The 19,960-nt window shown below is 38.3% G+C and overlaps 1 protein-coding gene across 1 annotated transcript in view; it reads left to right on the top strand.

Moving 5' to 3' along the window:
* LOC143861101 (mitochondrial import inner membrane translocase subunit PAM16 like 2-like) overlaps nucleotides 1-9,225 on the top strand; it is a 29,718-nt gene extending 20,493 nt beyond the window's left edge. The window contains exons 3-4 of the mRNA XM_077371997.1: nucleotides 8,568-8,701; nucleotides 8,954-9,225. Of these exons, the coding sequence (XP_077228112.1) occupies nucleotides 8,568-8,701; nucleotides 8,954-9,079 (260 nt within the window). The 3' untranslated portion in view covers nucleotides 9,080-9,225. The remainder of the gene's footprint in view (nucleotides 1-8,567; nucleotides 8,702-8,953) is intronic.
* The last annotated feature ends 10,735 nt before the right edge of the window (nucleotides 9,226-19,960 follow it).

Below are 19,960 nucleotides of genomic sequence, written 5' to 3'. Positions count from 1 at the left end.
TAGGTCGGGTATATCTTGTCAAGCTCCGTTCTTCTTATAGGGGCTTGATGTAATCATTTCTTTTGTGGATGAATTGAATATTTGTATACTCATTTTTTGATGTAATCATGTGGATGAATTGAATATATGTGGTCACTTTTTGATGTAATCATGCGGATGAATTGTGTTCATTTTTTGTAGGCGCTTGATGTAATCATTTCTTTCGGTTTGAGAGATGCCATCGGTGTATGTTGGATGGCAGGACATGAAAATCTTATTTTGTTAATGTGTGGACACAACTCATTGCTATGTTTATGGACATGAAAATCAATAGATCAGTTTCTGTATGTGCAAATTTTCATCTTTAATTTACAAATGATACAAAAAAAAGGATTCAAGATCTGTGCATCACCTGTTTAAAACTTGTTTATGTACAACAACTCAAGTGCATGGGAAAATTCTCAATCAATTAACAACAACCGACAATATAAGAAAATGATTCAAGATCCCTGCAGTTCAAACCTGTTTCAAACCTGTATATGTATAACAACTCAAGTGCATGGGCAAAATCTCAATCAATTAGTAACAACCGACAATATAAGAAAAGGATTCAAGATTTCTGCATTTACAACAACTCAATCAATTGAGGATGACAAAAACTCAATTCAAGATCCGTAGATCAATGTTTACAAGGACTCGATCCTTTACAAAAAAAAAAAAATGTTCACAACAACTCAAAACACAATTCAACCTACAACATCTTTCTTCACACGATCATCTTTGGTAACTTTACACTCTCCAAACTCCCCCTGTAGAAATCTTTCACAAAGAGCCTGAGTGCCTGACGCATGTGGGGGATGTCTTCCGGGCCAAAATCCCAATGGGGCACCGCGATAAAGATAATCGATGAATTTTAGAACAAACAAACCACAGTCAAACCTGCATAATAAATCATGGAAAAAGCAGTGAGAAAACTTTTACTAAATTTACAATTAAACAACTTTACAACAAACTTTCTATTCTGACTAACCCATTGTCTTGCTGTGGGCAGTCACTCTGTTCATACGGAAAGTGATCTATATTCATACCACGATCCTTGAAATACTGTTTTATGCAGTCTCTCTGAAAAAGAAATTAAGGTGTCATACATACGGTGTTATACAAATAAATTAGGGAGTCAATCAAACGGTGTTATACAGAAGGTATTTTACTTACGGTCGGTGCTGCAAGTTTCTCAAATTTCTCGCCCTTATTGAATTGAACTCGACGAAGGCTTTTTTGACCATGTCAATCCCGAGAAGAACCCAGTGCATGTTTTGACATAACGGGAATAAGATCATATCCAACTAGATCAGATCTTCATCCCGAAGAACATCGGCCAACACCTTCTTCCCGTCCGCCCAAACCTTGAGCTTTCTTTTTATATCCATCCGTTCACGGCCAACCGTTAGAAACCCCTGAACAACTGTGTATGCAGATATTAACTTGCAAAGAAGTGAACAGTAATAAATAAAGGTATTATGTAACATGCATAGGTAGAGAAACCCTCCTACTTGGAGTGACGAACTGACAACTGCAATTCGGTTCTGAACGGTTCAACTGTAGTTGGAGTGAATGGCCTTCGCGCATATGTCTACTATCTGTTAAAAAAAAGGATTCAAATTAAATTCAAAACTACTATTGGTGCTAATGCGAACCAAATTTGAAGAGATGAGTGCAATGTACCCTCTCATGCTCCAGAGTTCGTACAAGTCCTCCGCCATTACCCTACTGCCACTGTCGCAGGTAATGACTTCCAAGCTGCATAATCATAGAGCCGTTAAAATTATAATACACTCGCATTACCGTGAGAAATTAATCTATGTACTAGAAACTCAGATTTACGTACTTTTATCATACTCTAGCAGCTTCTAAATAGCTGGGCTTTGCCTGCCCGTTCTCTCACCCTTCTTATATTGTTGGTTGTTGTTAATTGATTGAGAAATTTCCCATGCACTTGAGTTGTTGTACATAAACAGGTTTGCAACAGGTGATGCACAGATCTTGAATCCTTTTTTTTGTATCATTTGTAAATTAAAGATGAAAATTTGCACATACAGAAACTGATCTATTGATTTTCTTGTCCATAAACATAGCAATGAGTTGTGTCCACACATTAACAAAATAAAATTTTCATGTCCTGCCATCCAACATACAGCGATGGCATCTCTCAAACCGAAAGAAATGATTACATCAAGCCCCTACAAAAAATGAACACAATTCATCCACATGATTACATCAAAAAGTGACTACACATATATTTAATTCATCCACATGATTACATCAAAAAATGAGTATACAAATATTCAATTCATCCACAAAAGAAATGATTACATCAAGCCCTTACAAGAAGAACGGAGCTTGACAAGATACACCCGACCTATTGAAAATAGGTGCAGAAGCCCCAATAGCACTCTGGTTAGCAAGCTGCGCTACAGTAGGAGTTTCTTTTCAAGTTTTTTTGTTGTGACCAAGCTCCCCACATTTGGTGCACTTGTAATGAAATCCACTCTGCAATTCGCGATTCGTTCTTCTCGTTCGCGGCCTTCCAGGTGGTCGTCTTGGACGTGGCAGTAATACTTACATCAAAGGTTCGGGAGGGACCTGCCATTGGGTACGATCTAATGTGGGGTACAACACCTCATCATACGTTTACCGATATCGGTCCACTAGGAACCAAGGCTTACAGTAGGAATACATTTTTTTTGTTTTGTGATCGCAGTCCCTGCCATGGCATGTCTGCATGGTAGTCCGATCGTTTGGAACACACGACAACTACACGTTCGAAGCTGCAAGTTTACAAAATCTTGAGTTTCAATGGCCCGTACTTCAAAACATGTAAACCAACTTGATATGTCACGTACTGCAGGCTTTCTTCCTTTGCCAGTCTCATGCGTTTTTCTGCATAATTGATCAACTCTGTCCGTCACTCATCACCATATACCCAACGTTTCTGAAAGAAGTCAGAAGTCTTTCATCTAGTGTGCTCTACCAATGTTGCAATCGGCAAGTTTCTCGCATTCTTCTATAATGCATTGAAACACTCCGATCTGTTGGTTGTAAGGACATCATATCTATCTCCCTTAAAATATAAACTAGTCCAGCTTTCCTTCGGAATTGCGCTTATCTATACAAACACTCTCCCTTAGAGTCCGGGCAGCTCTCTAGAATAACCTCTTAAGTCGGACATCTTTGAACTCGGAGTAGAAATTGGCGGCGAGGTGACACATGCTGTAATTATGATGAGCTCGTGGTATGACTGCAGGTACCGCCTGCATCAACCCCTTCTGATGATCAGAGCATATGGTGATTACGTATGACTCCGAAGCCATTACTTTCTGGCTGAACAAAATCAGAAACCAGCTCCAACTATCTTCGTTTTTGTTCTCAACAATTGCAAATGCCAAAGGAAATAATCCGTTGTTGCCATCAACCCCACACGCAATCAGTAAGACTCCATAATACTTTCCACGCAGATGAGTTCCATCAACCAAAACTAGAGGTCTGAGAGTTCGATTGAAAGAATGTATACAGGGGCCAAATGTCCAAAACATACGAACGAACGTATCGTCTCCCTTTGGACGCAAATCTCTCGCTCGAAATACACGAACAAAGCTGCTGGGATTTGTTCTCTCCACCTCAACCGAGAGTGCAAGCAATATGCGTTAAGAGTCCTCTACGCTCCCGCACTTAATTTCATTGATGATGTTCATCGCGTGGTACGCTTTCCGACAGCTTATAATCACACCCCAGTGCATCTTGATATATTTTATTATGACCCTTGTCGCCGTATCTTCCGGACGAGCGAATAAACGTAGGCATTCCTCTGCGACCCAAGCTGATATACCATGAGGGTGATCATTGCCACTTATCGTCGATGTACACGTATTGTCTGGTACAAAAGTCTTAACCACCACATAACTCAAATGATTACTGTCCGTTATACGCCATATGCAATTGCGTACTTTACATCGAACGGCATACTTCCTGGGGGTGGAATATACTCACGAATATAAACCTTTGCCGGATTGCATACTCTCGAACTGTCTTCTTGGACTGCTTAATATTCGGAAAGATTGCCCTAACCTTTAACTGATTAAATTCAACATTATCGACATCTCCATCATGGGCCCCAACATACATGTCGTCCGCTTCCATTAGCCGACTAGAGCGAGGAGAACTCACTGCTATAGGTTCTGCGCTCGGACTTACACCAACGTTTCTATAATGGACAACATCATCATCATTCCGACCATCATCATGATGATTATCATCAACGGCGTCGGCATCATCATCGTCGTCTTCTTCAAGATCATAATCATCGTCGTTGTCGACGTGATCATCATCATCGTCGTTGTCGACGTGATCATCATCATCATCATCTTTGCCTTGTTCAATATCATATCCGACCAGACCATCCTTCACATAAAAATCATCTTGAAACTCATCATTGATGTCTGCTTCCGAAACTGCGTCATTTTGTCTATCATCGAAATAATGCCCCGCATCGTAGCAAACTCCACATGGTTCGGAATTGCCTCATTTTGTCTATCATCGAAATACTCCCTCGCATGGTCCACAACAAACTCAACATGGTTCGTGCATGGATCATCTGTAAATCCTTTGTTTAAGAGGTCTGGAAACATTCCTGAAGAAGTACAATACCATCGACTGTCATTAGGTTGTGCTGAATCACCTTCTGTAGCACTAATAAAATCATCTTCGAAGTCTTTTTACAAATCCACTTCAAAGTATGAGTGTTTGCATTTCGGCGTTCTCTATTCCTTTGAGGTGGAATCGAAACAGAAGGTATTGCTGGATCATGGGAGGGTTAAGAAATACACACATTGTTAGGGGGAAGCATAGACGGGGGCATACAAACATTATTCGGGGGAAGCATAGACGTATTCATTGAATTAATACCCTCGGCGCTTCTGCTTTGGGTTATGTACAGCATCACAGAATTAATCGCATCGAAAATCTTCATCAGAGACTGGAGGATACCGTCATTACCAATATCAACTGAAGTGATTATGTACGGATCAACATCGTATCGATATTTAATCGACAGTAACACCTCCTTACCTATAGTCCCGATTGTTTTGCGAATAAGATCATCTTCAAAATCTAGGAAGCTAATCCGACGGCTCACCGAAATCACATATTCCCAAGAAACTTCATCCTTCAAATATCCATCATAGTGTAAAAGAAATTCAGGCATTTACGAATACCTGCAACGAGACCAAATGAACACAATTTCAATCATGTGTAAAGATCACAAATTCAAGAAGGATTGCCAGCTATAAAGAGGGGTTATAACGGAGAAATAAGGCTTATCTATTATATACATGGCCTAGCTGCTATTTTTCAAAGTCCTGTCAACTATGTCAAGTCTATAAGGGATTTTAGAGACTATTCATGTAAAACAATAACAATTTCAAGAAGGATCTGGACATCTAAACCGGGTTAATAAATATAAAAATGGATTATCTATTGGACACCTGGCCTATCTATTTTATCAAAGTCATATCCCTTATGTCAAGTCTAGAAGAAATTATAAAGACTATACATTACAAATATCACAATTGCAAGCAGATTGGCAGCTCTAACCAAGGGGTTATGAAATACACAAAGGGGTTATCTGTTGGATACAAGGTCTATCTGCTATTTATCATTAAGATAGCAACTATAAATTATGTACAAGGGAGTTTTGAAACACATGTAAAAACATTACAATTTCAAGTAATATTTGGACATCTAAGCAAGGGTTATTAGGTATAAATAGGGGTTATATATTGGATACTAGGTCTTTAATTCGTTTATCAATGTCATATCACCTATGTTAAGCCAATAGGGGATTATAAAAGCTATAAATAAAAGAAATTCAATTTCAAGTAGGATTTCGTCAATTAAAAAAGGGTTATTAGGTATAAATAGGGATTATCTATTGGATACTAGGCTATCTTCTATTTATCAATGACATATCAAAATTTTAAAGTATATAAGAGATTATAAGTACTAGACATATACAACAATCACAATTTCAAGGAGTGACAGCTCTAACCAGGGGTTGTTAGGTATAAAAACGGGTTAACTGTTGCTTACCAGTTCTATGTGCTATTTATTATTGACGTATCAATTACGACAGATCTGTAAGGGATTATGGAAACATAAATATATAAACATCGCAATTTCATGAAGGATTTGTACATCTAAAGAGGGGTTATTTGGTATTAATAGGGGTTATCGATTGGAGATAGGATTATGTGCTATTAATCGATGACATATAAACTTTGTCAGTTCTATAAGGGATTATAAAGATTACAAGTGTAAATCAATAATAATTTCAACAAGAATTGGCCATTTAATGATGGATTATGAAGTATAAACTGGGGTTATCTTATACTAACATGTAAGCTAACAACTTTTTCTGGTATAGATACCATTATATAGACTATACATGTAAACTAACACAATTTCATGAAGTATTGTGACATAAAAATAGGGATTACTAATTACAAACAAGGGTTATAAGGTTTAAAATAAGTTTCTACAAGTGAGCCAACGCGTACCAGGCTGAAAACAACGCCTAGGTCGCCCGAAGACGAGAACGAAGCAAACGAAAAAAGAGGAAAAAAGGATGGTTCAAGAAGCCTTCAGCTGCCTGTAAAAATGGCGGCAAAAAATGCCTTGAAACGAGGAAGAAGATGAAAACCGGGTTTACATGCAAGGGAGTAGGTAAAAAGCATCTTGATTTGACAAGGAGCATTTTAGTCATATTTTGAGGCGGGAATTGGGCTTTGACCCCAATCGACATGTGCGAATTGGGTGGCCCCAAATGAATATTTCCCTATTTTCCGACGCCATTTGGAAAATTTTCCACACAGATATATACACACACACACACACAAGTAAAAAACCCCGTGCTTTGCATGGGCCGACAAAGAACTGTACGGACCTCTTAAGGTGCCCGGAATTCGTCAATATTTTGAAAGGCGTCCTGAATCCGTAGTATTATGTAATATGTACACAAAAATCCGTAGTTTTATGTAGCATATGTACCCAATCCGTAATTTTGCAAAGAAAAAACGCCACTATGCTGACTCTGTCCACTTTTTTTATTACAATAGCATAAAGGAGGGTTAGGATTGAAATTATGTGGCTGTAATGGGTGCCTTTGTTAAAAAGCATAAAGGAGGGGTAGAATTGAAAATATGTGGGTTGAATGGGTGCCTTTGTTAAAAAAAGTAAAAAAAAGTGATGTTTAATTTTATTAGAATTTTGGGAGAAATTCAAATAATTCTCTCAGTTTCTCTTCTGCTATATATATATATATATATATATATAGAGAGAGAGAGAGAGAGAGAGAGAGAGAGAGAGAGAGAGAGAGAACGGTTCCTACACATATGTGTAGATAAGTTATCTACACACTAGCTTAAAATACAGTGGGGGCCACATTATTTGGGTGATCTAAGCCATCCATTTTAAAGGCCCTCACATAGATAGGGTGTCTACAAAAAATCAGATCCATAGGATTATCCCAACCCTACGATTTGCGGAGGTAAAATGGATGTCTTTAAGGCCTTTAAAATGGATTGGCTTGGATCACCCAAACAATATTGGGCCCCCACTGTATTTTAAGCTAGTGTGTAGAGAACTTTCTACACATATGTGTAGGAACCGTTTTCTCATATATATATATATATATATATATATATATATATATATATATAATATGAGTTTTCCTATCAGAGCCTAGAGTTGAACCATGACATATAACCTGCAATAACTGACGCAACACCTGTTGGGGGTAAAGCTTCAAAAGCAACCAAACAGGTCACACTTTCTATACTTCCTCGCATCCGTCTCTTCTTCCTCAATTTTGGTCACCACCATCTCTCTCTCTCTCTCTCTACTATTGGAATCCACATTTTGAATGCTTTATCCACTCTATAAAACCCTCCCTAAACCCCACATTTAAAAACCGAGAAATCCTTCATGCAACCCACCATCGCCCACTTCAAGTCCCCCCAAAATGTGCAACTAAAGATCTCCCATCTACAAACGTGCTTGGGATCTTTTCTGCTTTAACTAATCCCAGGAATCCAAGAATCTCAAGGTCTTGGTTTTTGGCTTGGGTTGGTGACAGTGGAAAAGAAAGGGGAGTTTTCCGTGGAAGAAGGGCCTAAGCATTTTACTCCTAAAAGATAGAGGGATAATTGCCTTCTTATGGTTGCTTGATTCCTTGAGTGGGACATATCTTGCGTCTAACTAAACATGTATTTCTAATTCCCAACTGTTTTTCCTATGCACATTGTTAAAAGTAGTATGAGGTCTCTAGTTTTCATCAGATTAAGGTAATTTCTTCTGAGGTTAAGTATTAAGCAATGCATGATGAGCTAGAGGAAAGACCTAATCCGATAGATACCTTGCTCTGTTGCAGCTATTTTGTTGGGACTAAACCCTCCTTGTGTTGATGGTCTGTCGAAAAGTATGCCCATTTAAACATGTAGACACTGCATTATCTGATTCAAATTTTTTGAATGCAGATGCATCAAAAAATGGTGTTGCTCAAGAGACGATAAATAATGCCGTTCGCAGGGCAAGCAAAACCATGACTGAAACTGAAGCAAGGCAGATTTTAGGGGTCCCCGAGGGGGCATCTTGGCAGGACATATTGCAGGTCAGTTTCTTTGGGTATTTAGTTTTTCTACATCACTTTTTGCTTAACATTAGTAACTACTTTGGTCATAGACTACTTCCAAGAGTACTTAAAATCTCTTATAATGGATTTACGACAGTGTAAATCAGAATGACTTGAGTACTCAAACGCGTTTCAAGTCAATTCAGATTTGGTTTGCCCTTGATCGAGAGATTATGAAATATTAAGCCTCTTTAGATTCATTTAAAATGTTTCAAATTGCCTTCTGTGCAGAAATACGACACATTGTTTGAGAGGAATGCCAAGCAAGGGAGTTTCTACCTTCAATCAAAGGTTCACAGGGCCAAGGAATGCTTAGAAGATGTGTACCAAGGGAAAGGTGAGGGACCAACAAGTTGATATATTTATTGTAAAAGTAAATAACATTTGTTTGCCAGAATAATGTCTGCTATATCCCAATAATGAACATAAAAAGAAAAAAAAAACTGTCATATGAATATGCTTGATGTTTAAAGTATTTTGCGTCACATGATCGATTTACTGTCCACGTATGTTGAATCAGGAGATTTGATATGGTAACCCACCGAGGCGTTGGCTCTTCGGCATAAAGTCACGGGTTTGCTCCCTGTTGACGAGTGTTCGAATCCCGCCCCAACTTACCTGATACACGTGGTGAGTGGGTCGTTGCGTATATCCGTAGGGACTAGTCTTACTCCCGAAGGGACTAGTCCTACTCCCGAAGGGGGTGGGGACATCCTACGTTATTAAAAAAAAAGAAAAAAAAAGAGATTTGATATGGTGTAAGCCCATGTAGCCCAATATTTTTCAAAAAGTATTGTATGGCTTATACCACAGGATGATCCAAACCGTCCATTTAGGTTGTGCCCCCAAAATCATTTCAATAGGATCATCCCAACAATCCTGCCCCAACTTACCTGATACACATGGTGAGTGGGTCGTTGCGTGTATCCGTAGGGACCAGTCCTACTCCCGAAGGGGGTGGGGACATCCTACGTTATAAAAAAAAAAAAAAAGGAAAAAGAGATTTGATGTGGTGTAAGCCCATGTGGTCCAATATTTTTCAAGAAGTATTGTATGGCTTACACCATAGGATGATCCAAACCGTCCATTTAGGTTGTGCCCCCAAAATCATTTCCATAGGATCATCCCAACCCTCTGATCTGTAGAGGAACTGCATATTATTGAACCTCTATAGATAGAAGGGTTGGGATCATTATGTGGAAATGGTTTTTGGGGTAAAGAAAAACCTTTTCAGCATTTGTTGCTTTTGCATTGTTTGATTACAAATGAAAAAAGAGTAAATTGAACCAACAAAGTTCCAGTTTTATCTGTTTCAGACCTTCAATTTATAATGATATCCCTCTAGATAACCCATAACCATATTATTTCACTCTAAATTGTGGAAACAAAAAGGATCCCAGGATAAAAAATTCTGCAAGAAAGTTTTTTCTTGCAATCCAAACAGGGCCTAACGGTAACGTAAAAGTTGGAGGGACAGTTCATGTCAATGAGGCTGGGAGGTGGAGTTGATTCACCAACAGACAAGCGAAAACGGTTAGGTCAGTGAGCTGTGTCCTCCTCTAACTACTCCCCGTTCTACTGTCAAATCATCATAGCCAATCGATTGTATTAAAAAAAAGAATAAATTCACGTGTAACATTGACTTCTAAGTTATTCAAATTGGTTAATTTGGTTAGGTACTTTTGGTTTTGACGGCTTTCCTTTTTGGGCCAGCAGCGGGGCCCGGCATGGCCGGATGTTGCTGTTGGATATGTTCTAAGTAAAAGCCCAATAGATAGTGGACTAGGTGTAGTGGGCCCATATGGGCTAGAGCCCATTAGCCTTTTAAAACCCTTTAATATTTAACTTGATTAAATAGGGGCTGGGGGCAGTAGGTGTAGTGGGCCCATATGGGCTGGAGTCCATTAGCCTTTTAAAACCCTTTAATATTTAACTTGATTAAATAGGGGCTGGGGGCAGCTGGCATTCTATTCCACACCAGATGGCTTGTTAGCAATGCTTCAAGCACAACCAGGTTATCTTCTCCACCGTTCCAACATTTCTTGAAGCATTTTTTTTTTTACTCTCACAAGAACCAGTAAGTTACGTTGTTTTCTTTGTGGCTGAAACCCATCATTTGAATTGAAACTAGGGTCGATTGGGATGACTCTAACTGTAACGTGAGTTTATTTTTCGTGGTTTTGAGCAACCCTAAAACCAGTTACGGGAATTTCTTGCCCTAGCCACAAAGGAAGAAGGGTACGAATTTCAAGATTGATATTCGGTTCTTGTGGACGGTCCCTCATCCAATTCTTACTCCTTTGTGTTGCATTCACACACAAAGAGGTGTGAGACTCTCGGCAATAAAAAGGGGTTTGTTGGGTTGAAGGTTTTGGAGGAGGATTTTGTCTTTTGCCTGAGTGCTTGTGGTTGACTCTTGATCGTGGCCATCGTTGTTGGTCCATCTTTGTTGGCCGAACCCTCTTGTGGCTGATTATTGTGTTGTTTGAACGTGGGTTTCTCTTCTCCCAAATTTGGCCGTGGGTTGTGGCTGTTTATTGTGGCTGGCTCTCGGGTTGAGTGATTATTTTGGTAATCGTTTCGCGATTCGGCTTTCTCGATTTGGTTCTTCAGCTCAGGTGCACTCTTTCCAATTTATGTTTTTGTGATTATAAAATGGAAAAGACTGCTATTCCCTTTGAGATGGTCAAACTTCAATCCTTTGGAGGATCTGAGTTCAGTTCCTGGAAGCAAAAGACTTAGTTCGGTTTGAAATATGTGAATGCTTTCTATACTGTTCTGAGTACCTTTGCTGATACGGGAGAAGATGTTGATGAATCTCAATGGAAAAAGGATGAGGATTTCTCCAAAGACTTCTTATTGAATTGTTTATCAGATCGTCTTGCAGAAACCTACAGCAAATTTGGCATTGCTAAAGAAATCTGGGATCATTTAGATGCTCAATTAAAAAAAGAGGAGGAATTGTCCAAGACTCACCTTGTGGACAAATTCATGGATTTCAAGTTCCAAGAGAACTTGAAAATTACTCCTCAAGTATCTGATTTAGAAATTTTGAGATCTAAATTGGCGAATGAGAACATTCCTTTACCTGATGCTTTTCTGGTGGGTGCAATTATATACAAGTTACCATATGCATGGCACTCTTTCAAAAACAGAAATGTATAGAAAGAAAGTGCAAGTGGAACTGGATGATCTCAAACGATTCATTCGAATCGAAGATGAGAATAAAGCTAGGAATAACTTGGAAATTGTTAGACAGCAACAGTCAGCTGCTAACACTGTGATATATCCCAAGAAATTTCCCTAGTCATCCAAGTCAACCAAAAGTGATACTCCTAAGTTGGAGGCCAAAAAGCCTATCTTTAAGAAGAAGAAGGGCAAGTGCCACAACTGTGGGAAGTGGGGTCACTTTGCTGCAGATTGTAGGCAACCTAAAATGGTTAAATCTGACACACCACAGAAGCAAGCTACTATGATGGTAGATAAGGCTGAGCCTAAAAGTTTTGTTGCCATGTTGGACAAAGGGAAGGCCAGTACTTCTTCTGAGTGGTGGTTAGATACAGGTGCCACTTGTCATGTTTGCAACTCAAAGAAACTTCTCACTGATATTACTCAAGTAAAGGAGACTGTTACAGTGGCTAGTGGAGCAGATGTAGAGGTCACTCACACTGGTACTGCGAACCTGGCCCTTTCTTCAGGTAAAATACTAACTTTAAAAGCTGTTAAAGTAGTTCCTACTATTCAAAAGAATTTAATTTCCATTGGTTTGCTTGACAATGCTGGCATGTGTACATCTTTCTTGGGTGGTAGAATAACTTTAACAGTTAACTCTTATTATTTTGGATGTGCTTTCTTGATAGATGGTATGTATAGATTGAGTTTAGCAAATGAGATTGTTAGTCGAGTGAGTTCACCTTTGATTGCTCTTAAGTTGTTACATAACAGACTGGGACATGTGAACTATAAGAAAATGGTCCAACTTGCTAAAACTTATGATATACCTTTAGATATGTCAAATGATTTTGACAAGTGTGAGGTTTGTGCTCAAACTAAGATCACTAGAAAACCTTTTCGTCAGGTTTTTAGGAGCACACAACTTCTTGAATTAATACATTCTGACCTCTGTGACTTTAAAAGTTTTACTACTAGAGGTGGTCGGAAGTATTTGATCACATTTATAGACGATATGTCCAGATATTGTCATATTTATTTGTTAAAATCAAAGGATGAAGCTTTTGCTAAGTTTAAAGTTTTCAAGAATCGAGTTGAATTGCAACTGAACCTGAAAATTAAGAGAGTTAGGAGTGATAGAGGAGGAGAATACACTTTGATAGAGTTCAAGAAATTCTGTGCCTCTCAGGGCATAATACTTGAAACTACTACTCCTTACTCGCCTCAATCTAATGGTGTAGCTGAGCGTAAGAACAGGACGTTAACAGAAATGTTAAACTCCATGTTATTGACAGTCGGCATGCCTAATTGCTATTGGGGAGAAGCAGCTTTGACTGCAAATCACATCCTGAATAGATTGCCACACTCAAAATGTTCCTCCACTCCTTATGAGTTATGGCATGGACATCCTTGTAGATATGATACTCTTAAGACTTGGGGTTGTATTGCTTATGTAAGGATACCAGATCTTAGGAGACCTAAAGTGAGACCTAAAACAAACACTTGTGTTTACCTAGGAGGTGCAGAAGATAGTGCTGCTGATCGGTTTTTGGATCTATCAACCAATATGGTTATAGAATCTCGAGATGCAGTTTTCTTTGAGAATAAATTTCTCAGAGATCAGGGTTTGACCATACCAGGCGATATAGAGGTGGTTACAGAATTGCCGGTTGAGTCTGAACTAGTTACTTCTGACACTTGTCCCAAATTGATATCTGAGTCAGTTCCTGTAAGAGTTTCTACAAGAGATAGAGTACCCAAAAATTTTGGTGAGGACTTTGTGACCTACCATTTAGAGAATGATCCATCATCCTATAAGGAAGCGATGCGATCTAGGGACTCTTTGTTGTGGGCAGAAGCCATTGATGATGAAATGAGCTCTCTATTACAAAATCTAACTTGGCAACTAGTCGATTTGCCAAAAGGGGCCAAGACTGTGGGCTGTAGATGAATATTGAAGAAGAAACTTAATCCTGACGGATCTATAGCTCGATATAAAGCACGTTTAGTAGCTAAGGGCTATACTTAAGTGAGTGGGATAGACTACTTTGATGTCTACTTACCGGTCTGTCATTTGGCTACGATAAGAAATCTTCTTGCTTTGACATCTATTGAGCATTTTGTTGTGCATCAAATGGATGTAAAGACAACTTTTCTCAATAGAGAACTGTCAGAGAAAATCTACATGAATCAACCTGAATGGTTTGTCATGAAAGGTTTTGAGAATAAAGTTTGTAAATTAAACAAATCTTTATACGGTCTTAAACAAGCACCTAAATTGTGGTATAAAAAATTTGACAAAGGAGTAAAGAGCTTTGGGTTTTTGTCAAGTTACTCCGATAAATGCTTTTATTATCGTTTTGTATCGAATAAGGTCGCAATTATTTGCTTGTATGTAGATGACATGTTGATTCTTTGTTCCGATCTCTCTGTAGTGAGTGACGTGAAACTAATCTTGGGTAAAGAATTCGACATGAAAGACCTGGGTGTTGTTGACACCATTCTTGGTATGAAAGTAAGTTTTGAGAGGCAAGGAATTTACCTTAGCCAAGCCCATTATATTGAAAAACTACTTTTTCTATATGGGGATGCAGTGAGTGCAAACCGATTGAGACACCATTTGATTATACCAAGAAGCTGATCTCTAATGAAGGAGACAGTGTGAATCAGTTAGATTATTCTAGACTGATTGGTAGTCTCATGTATGCTATGAGTTGCACTAGGCCAGACATAGCCTTTACAGTTGGCATGCTGAGTCGTTTTACTAGTAATCCTAGTCATGAGCATTGGGATGCCCTTATGAGGCTAATGAGATACCTTAAGGGTACTCAAAATTATGCTCTTTATTATAGTGGCCATCCTCCTGTTTTGGAAGGATATTCTGATGCATCATGGGGCTCAGAATTAAGAGACAGTAAGTCTACCAGTGGTTATATGTTTACCCTAGGTGGAGCTGCTGTTGCGTGGAAGTCGAAGAGACAGACTTGCATTGCCTTGTCGTCTATGGAATCAGAACTTTATGCTCTAGCTTCAGCTGCAGATGAAGCAGAGTGGATAAAGAATCTGATTATGGACATTCCACTTACTAGGTTAAGAATTCATTCCTTAAGTGTCTTCTGTGATAATCAAGCTACAATTACGATTGTGAAGAACTCACTCTTTAATGGTAAGAGGAGACATCTTAGGCTGAAACATGCCATGCTGAATTATCTCATTAAACATGGGATTATCACTTTGATTGATGTGAGATCGAAGGATAATATGGCCGATGCTCTCACAAAAGGATTGAATAAAGCTCGAACATTCAAAATTGTAAAGGAAATGAGATTAAAATTTGTAATGATAGAGGAAAATTAAGTTAAAGCCTTTATAGAAAAGACTTAACTTATATTATCCAGGTTATGGACTTAATCTACATTCTCCATGTTCTTTTGAATTTTTGAATATTCCTTGTATGGCCCTAGATAAGCACTTGATATGTTTTCTTTATGTTTAAAGTTGTTGTATATCATTCTACACTTGATGATATACCCTCTTTTGAGATAGGTTGTACATTCCACATTTGATGATACAATTTAACTCAAACTTTGTTATCCTGTTTGGGAAGGGTTGGACATTCCACACTTGATGTTTCAACTTGACTCAAATATGGATAAGATGACTTAACATTTTATGGAAATATGAAATGGTTGTTTGCAAAAGAAACTAATTTTTTGGTCTTGTTCTTTATTGAAACTTGAAAATTATATTGAATGGTTCTTTGCAAAACAAGCTATTTTGGTCTTGTTATTTATTGAAACTTGACAATGATGCTTATGGTGAGAGTGATACTGTTACTTTTTCAGCCATTCATGTGTGTAATTTATGTTTTACACAAATTGTTGGATTCATTCTTATGAAATCCATATTTTGGTAATTCACAGGGATTGGCGAAAAAAGAGGAGCGCATCTTGATTTTGACTTTGATGAAGATGACTTACTTGATGAGTAAATCTTCTAAAGTTGTAAAGACCCATGAGTGCCTTCTTTCAGTATGTGTTTAAAGTTCACTTATATGTGAAACTTTATTTTGGATCTTGATGAGAATCATACCCCATGAATGAATTCTTCTTAAGAGCAGTGGGGTTCATGTATATATGAAACTCCCTTTTGGTCGAGTTTATTGTATATGAAACTCTTGGTTGTTCATAAAAGTATTCGTGTTTTTCAACTGAAAACATATCTTTATGATAATGTGATGTGGATGATTCAATATTTTGTTTGAACATCACACTATCTATCTATTCGATGGTGCTATATGTAGAACATAGGAGAAGATTGTTGGATATGTTCTAAGTAAAAGCCCAATAGATAGTGGACTAGGTGTAGTGGGCCCATATGGGCTGGAGCCCATTAGCCTTTTAAAATCCTTTAATATTTAACTTGATTAAATAGGGGCTGGGGGCAGTAGGTGTAGTGGGCCCATATGGGCTGGAGCCCATTAGCCTTTTAAAACCCTTTAATATTTAACTTGATTAAATAGGGGTTGGGGGCAGCTGGCATTTTATTCCACACCAGATGGCTTGTTAGCAATGCTTCAAGCACAACCAGGTTATCTTCTCCACCGTTCCAACAGTTACATTCCCTATCCCTGTACCCGCCTCAAGGAAAATTCCCTGTCCTCGCCTTGCTCCAAAGGGAATATCTAATCACCGCCACCGCCCCCGCCCCGCACACTAATCTCTCAGTTTTTTTCGATAAAAAAAAGAGAGCTTTAGAATACCTAATTCGTTAAAAAGACCCAAATATAAAAGAAATGTTTATTGGCCGTTTGGATACCCGGATTTTAGAATCCGAGATTTCTTCAAAATTGTAGCTAAGAGACGAGAAGAAGCGGACCAGCTGTCGTTTTTTACTTCTCGCCCTTCTTTCCGTCAGCAAGAGAGTAGTGATCCTCCCATATTTCCATGTTTTAGAAATCTGAAGATGCATGAGAGATTTTTAAAACCTGAATTTCTCACTTAAAATTCAAGAAATGCTGAAAGCAGACAACAGCTTGACCATGAACCCTCTTTTACACTGTTTTTAAACTAAAAACCTGGATTCTAAAATCCGCGTATCCAAACGGGCCCTAATGTTTTCAAGTTTTCTCACATAAAAACACTGAAAGAGTACTAGACTAGCATATTGAAACGGGCCGGGCGGGCCCAGCTCTATCCCCATCCCCACCCTGGGGATTTTTTAAATCCCCCTCCCCCGTGCAGGGCAGATCCCTGTTTCCACGGGTGAAATTGACAGCCCTATCTCTCTTATTTTCTATTGTTTTTTACCGTAATGAATAATGAATGAATGCTTCGAGAAGAATGCCGAATCTTTGATAGGAAATGCTTCTTATCTTCTTGATAAAACTATACGAAGACATGTTTGAAAACCCGGGCGTGTCTACCTAGAAGGCTTATTTTCTTCTTCTAGATGTCTACAGGGAGATCATAATTCCACACACCCCAGATTCTATAACGACACCACATCATTTACACATCTTAAACTAGGTTTTAAAGGTTCATACAGTTCTTAAAATGCTCTCAAGGTCCAATTTAGAAAGTGCAAAGAATAGAGTGCCATTATTAAATAGTGTGCCCTTGAGGGTATTGATTTTGTGGATCTTATAAGGTGACCTACATTATCAATTTATCAACATCCATGAAATTCAACGGTTTACCTTATTCATCAAGGTTTTATAATCATCAAAGTTATGGTGGGCCCAGCTGCAATTGACTTTATTTTAAAAAAAATTATATTTATAAGGAATTTAAACTCTTAAGATATTTAATAGCTATAAAAAAATCTTAAATTTATAAGGTTTTAAATAATCTACTGCTTGTAAATGGCTGCCCAGGTTATCCGAAATGTGCAGAAAAAAGTGTTGAAGATATGGGCCCACTTGGGGCCTAATGAGAAAATTTCATATTAATTAGGTGCGTTAATGAGCAGGTTTAATTTAATACCAATGGGCCTATAGAGGTTTCCATATGGTATCATCCTTATACGGATCGGACGGTTAGGATCATCCTACAAAGATGATATTTTGGGAGCAACCTATTTACATTGGGCCAAACAGATGAACGGTTTGGATTTTTAAAAAGGCGGGTCCCACTGGTATTTTTTTAATGTATTAATCTGCTCATTTCATTAGCTTAAGAAAAAAAAAGATTAATTAATACTAGGCATCTGCAAGTAATAGTCGTATCTCATTCTGAGACACTAGTATTTCAAAAGATATTCATTGGGCCCCACTTTTGTCTCGTTTGTGTGATCAGATCTGTGTTGAATTGAAAATGAACCATAGGACCGCCCAAATGCCATTGAGAATACTTTGATCGGATGATCCTAGGCCCTCGATCCATCAAGTCTTGATTGAGCCTCGTTTAGGGTCCCATTCAAGGTGGCAAACGGGCCGTGCCGGGCCGGCACGACATGACCAAATGCGGCCTGGATAGGCCTGCGGTCCGGGCACGGCACGGCCCGGAAGGCTTCATGGGCCGTGCCGTGCCGGGCCGGAATCCTCGAGGCTAGATTCCGGCCTGGCACGACACGGCCGGCGGTGTGCCGTGCTGTGCCGGCCCATGTTTTTTAATTTTTTTTGAATTAAAACATTTCTTGGAACTTCGTGGGATCCCCACGGAGTTCCGAGAAAGTTTTTTTTTTTAAACAGAACATTTCTTGGAACTCTGTGGGATCCCCACGGAGTTCCGAGAATTATTCTCGGAATTTCATGGATTCTCACGGAGTTCCGAGAAATGTTCTGTTTTCAATTTTTTTTTTTTTTCAAATTTTGTTTACAGTTTTCTTTGTTCCCTTTTGTCAATTTTTGCTTTCAATTTTCTTGGTCCCCCTTTTGTTAATTTCATTTACAATAGTAATTTAGAAACAAAGATCGATTGTGCCCGGAATATTTATCCAGGAACCCGGGCAGCACCTTTAAATTTTATTAATATCAAATATCATAACAAGAAAAGATGAGTTGAGGAGGACATAGACCCTTGCCTCTAACCCTTTAAAGAAAGAAAAGAGAAAAAATAAATACAACTTTGAAATTACAATAACTTCTATATTAAAAGTCTTCAGCAATCTTCAAATGATGAGCTTGAGCCTTCCAGTCCTTGTATCTTAGCATCTGCATCAAGCCAGTCCTTCAAGCACACACATACCTCCAATGTTTTTTATGACATTTTGGTTCTTTTGTCTTATAAAACCTTGTTACCTGCACTAAAAGTGGACTCAAGTGCTACTGTAGACGCTGGGGGGAGGGGGTTAGTAGATCATGTGCTATGACGGATAGCACTGAATATGTTTTCTCATTTGCTTTCCACCAAGGCAAAATTTCAAAAGTTTCCCATTCTTCGGGATTCATGTAATGTTCATTTTCCAAATACAATGATAACTCATTGCAAAATGCTTCACCAACACTACTAGGTTTTGCTCTTTTTAGGCTTATTAAAGTAAAAATTGGATTATTTTTAGGCCCCGAGCTCGTATAAGAACTTGGTCTTCTTTGTTCATGTTCCACATCATATATATGATACATAGACCTTAATAAAGATTTAATTTCATTTATACTATTCCATGAATCTTCAGAATCATTACCGAGGTTGTTATTGCACTCTTCTAACAAGACTTCTAAACCTTGTAACTTAAACTTAGGGTCCATTACTGTAGTGAAGGAATATAAACGTGGAATTTCATTAAATTTTTTAAAAAATTTTGCCTGTATGACTTCAATTATTTGTTCATGTCTTTCAGTTCTATTTTTTTTAAAAGTAAGCGTGATGTTATATAAGTTACTCATAATTATGTTTGAGGTTGGTTTGTAAACAGCAGAAAAAACATTAGTTGCAGTATAAAAAACTTCAAGAAAACTCATGAAACCCTCACAAGTGTTCCAATCTGGGAAACCTACAGTATAACGGAGAGGTTGAGGTATATTTTTATTACCAAATGATTGAATTAAATTTTTATATGGGAGGCAATGTTTCAACATTAAATAAGTTGAATTTCACCAATGTCTAACATCTAATTTGAATTTAGAAA

Source organism: Tasmannia lanceolata, unplaced genomic scaffold, assembly GCF_043159265.1.
Source record: "Tasmannia lanceolata isolate RefF3 unplaced genomic scaffold, GAP_Taslan_0.1 ptg000037l, whole genome shotgun sequence".
NCBI classification, from domain to species: Eukaryota; Viridiplantae; Streptophyta; class Magnoliopsida; order Canellales; family Winteraceae; genus Tasmannia; species Tasmannia lanceolata.
Note: the sequence above shows the minus strand (reverse complement) of the source record. Positions and strands in the feature narration are given on the sequence as shown.